The 1,993-nt window shown below is 46.6% G+C and overlaps 1 protein-coding gene across 1 annotated transcript; it reads right to left on the reverse strand.

Moving 5' to 3' along the window:
- Positions 1-470: 470 nt before the first annotated feature.
- Positions 471-1,679, reverse strand: LOC103015584 (E3 ubiquitin-protein ligase RNF113A). Its single transcript, XM_007181253.3, has one exon. It carries the CDS (start codon positions 1,677-1,679, stop codon positions 471-473), a length of 1,209 nt encoding a protein of 402 aa, XP_007181315.3.
- Between the last annotated feature and the right edge of the window lie 314 nt (positions 1,680-1,993).

The raw sequence follows: 1,993 nt of genomic DNA on the forward strand, positions 1-1,993 counted from the left end.
GTTTTAACAATAATTATTCTTCTGATCCTTGAGCATGGAATATCTTTCCACTTATTTGTGTCATCTTCAACTACTTTTATTAATGTCTTATTGTTTTCAGTGTACAGACCTTTCACCATTTTGGTTGAATTTATTCCTAAGTATTTTATTCTATTGATCGTATTTCAAATGGGATTGTTTGCTTAATGTCTCTTTCTGATAGTTCATTGTTAGTGTATAAAAATGTGACTGATTTTTGTATATTGATTTTCTATGCTTCAACTTCAGTGGATTCAGGACTGTCATAACAAAGTACCAACAACTGAGTGGCCCAGAACGATAGAAATTTATTATCTCACAGTTCTGTAAGCTAGAAGACAGATTAAGGTGCTGACAGGGCCATGCCCTCTCTGAAGGTACTAGGGAAGGACTTGTGGTTTTTTTTCCCCCAAAAACAACATTTATTTTGAGATATGAGAATAATGGGAAAATTAAGTAATGGGAATTGGACCCTCATCGGGGTCTTCTGGGAAATCAGAAGCACCACCCTCTTCTGCAGCTCTATGCTTCTTTAGTTTAGCAATCAATTCTTTTGCTGGATTGAAGATGCCACTGGTCTGCTGGTCACAGACATAGCAGCGCGGGGTGGTGCAGAAATGCTGCAGCGCACAGCTCTCGCAGAAATAATGCCTGCACTTGGTGACAACTGGGTTTTGGAAGGTCTGGCGACAGATGAAACACTTGAACGGTATTTCCTCCTTATCGCTTCCCACTTCATAGTTTTCATCCTCATGGACACCATAGCGACCCTCGTCAAGATCACGTTCGATCTGCCACCCATGTTTGTAATCTGAACGGTCATGGAGGAATTTGCAGCTGTCTCCAAAGCCGCAAAAGCCAGTCTCCTTGTAGTCCTTACAAATGTCGGGCTGGTAATCCCAGCGCACGGTGGCACGCAGATGCTCGGGAGCTCGGATGGGGCCTTTCCTCACCATCCCGGAGGAAGCATTGCCCATAGATGTATCCTTGGGCTTCACGTACTTGTGATAATTATTGATTCCCCGATAGATCTTGTCATCTTCCTTGCCCCTCAGCTCCTCCTGGATCTTCTGGCTGCGCTCAAAGATGGCTTGTGCGTCACGCTCCTTCTCTGTGTCTAGCTCGTAGACAGCAGTCGCCCCCATATCCTCTGGCCCCAGGGGTTTCCCTGAGCGAGTGGACTTATAGACCACGCCGAGACTCTCGGGCTCGTTCTCCTCCTCCTGGCTACTCTGGTCACCGTAAGCGGCCTTCTGTTTACCACTGCCAGGGGTCTTCTGTATCATCGGATTGTGGGTCGTCCGCTTCTTTTCCGGGCAAACCACAGCGCTGCCTTCGTCACTGCTGCTGCTGCTGTCGTCTCCGGACTCTTGGTGGTAGATCGGGCGCTTTCTGAGACCTGTAGCCCCTTTTCGCCCAAGCTTTTTGAAAAGAAAGGTGCACATCTGGTCTGTCATCTTTCCTGGAAAAAGTTGCTCTGCCGCTTTAAGAGTCTCGGGCTCCCAAACGGCTGTGGCCTGCTGGGTGGCGCGTGGCTTCTTCACGTCACTGCACGTAGTGCGCTCCGCCGCGAGTGGGTGCAAAATCGGTTGCGGAAAAAGGAGTGTCCGTGGACACTGCGGGAGCACGAGTGGCCATAGTTCTTTGACTTGTGGTAGCATAACTCCAATGTTCACATGGCTTTCTCCCTGTGTGTTTGTCTGTGTTTTCACATGGTGTTCTTTTTATCAGGACAACAGTCATATTGAATTAGGGACCCATCCTACTCCAGTTTGATCTCATCTTAACTAATTATATCAGCAATGATCCCATTTCCAAATCAGGTCACATTCGGAAGTAATGGGAGCTAGGGCTTCAACATATAAATTTGGGGGGGGGGTGTGGGCAATTCAACCCATAGCACATCTGTTAGATCACCTGTTACAACTTATTATTATTAAATTAGTTTATTTGCATGTCTTTATTCCTTAACTCC

Source organism: Balaenoptera acutorostrata, chromosome 9 (genome assembly GCF_949987535.1).
Source record: "Balaenoptera acutorostrata chromosome 9, mBalAcu1.1, whole genome shotgun sequence".
Classification (NCBI taxonomy): domain Eukaryota; kingdom Metazoa; phylum Chordata; class Mammalia; order Artiodactyla; family Balaenopteridae; genus Balaenoptera; species Balaenoptera acutorostrata.

What these genes read in the sequence shown, in the direction of transcription:
- LOC103015584 (XM_007181253.3), bottom strand. Translation starts at nt 1,679, where the DNA reads ATGCTACCACAAGTCAAAGAACTATGGCCACTCGTGCTCCCGCAGTGT.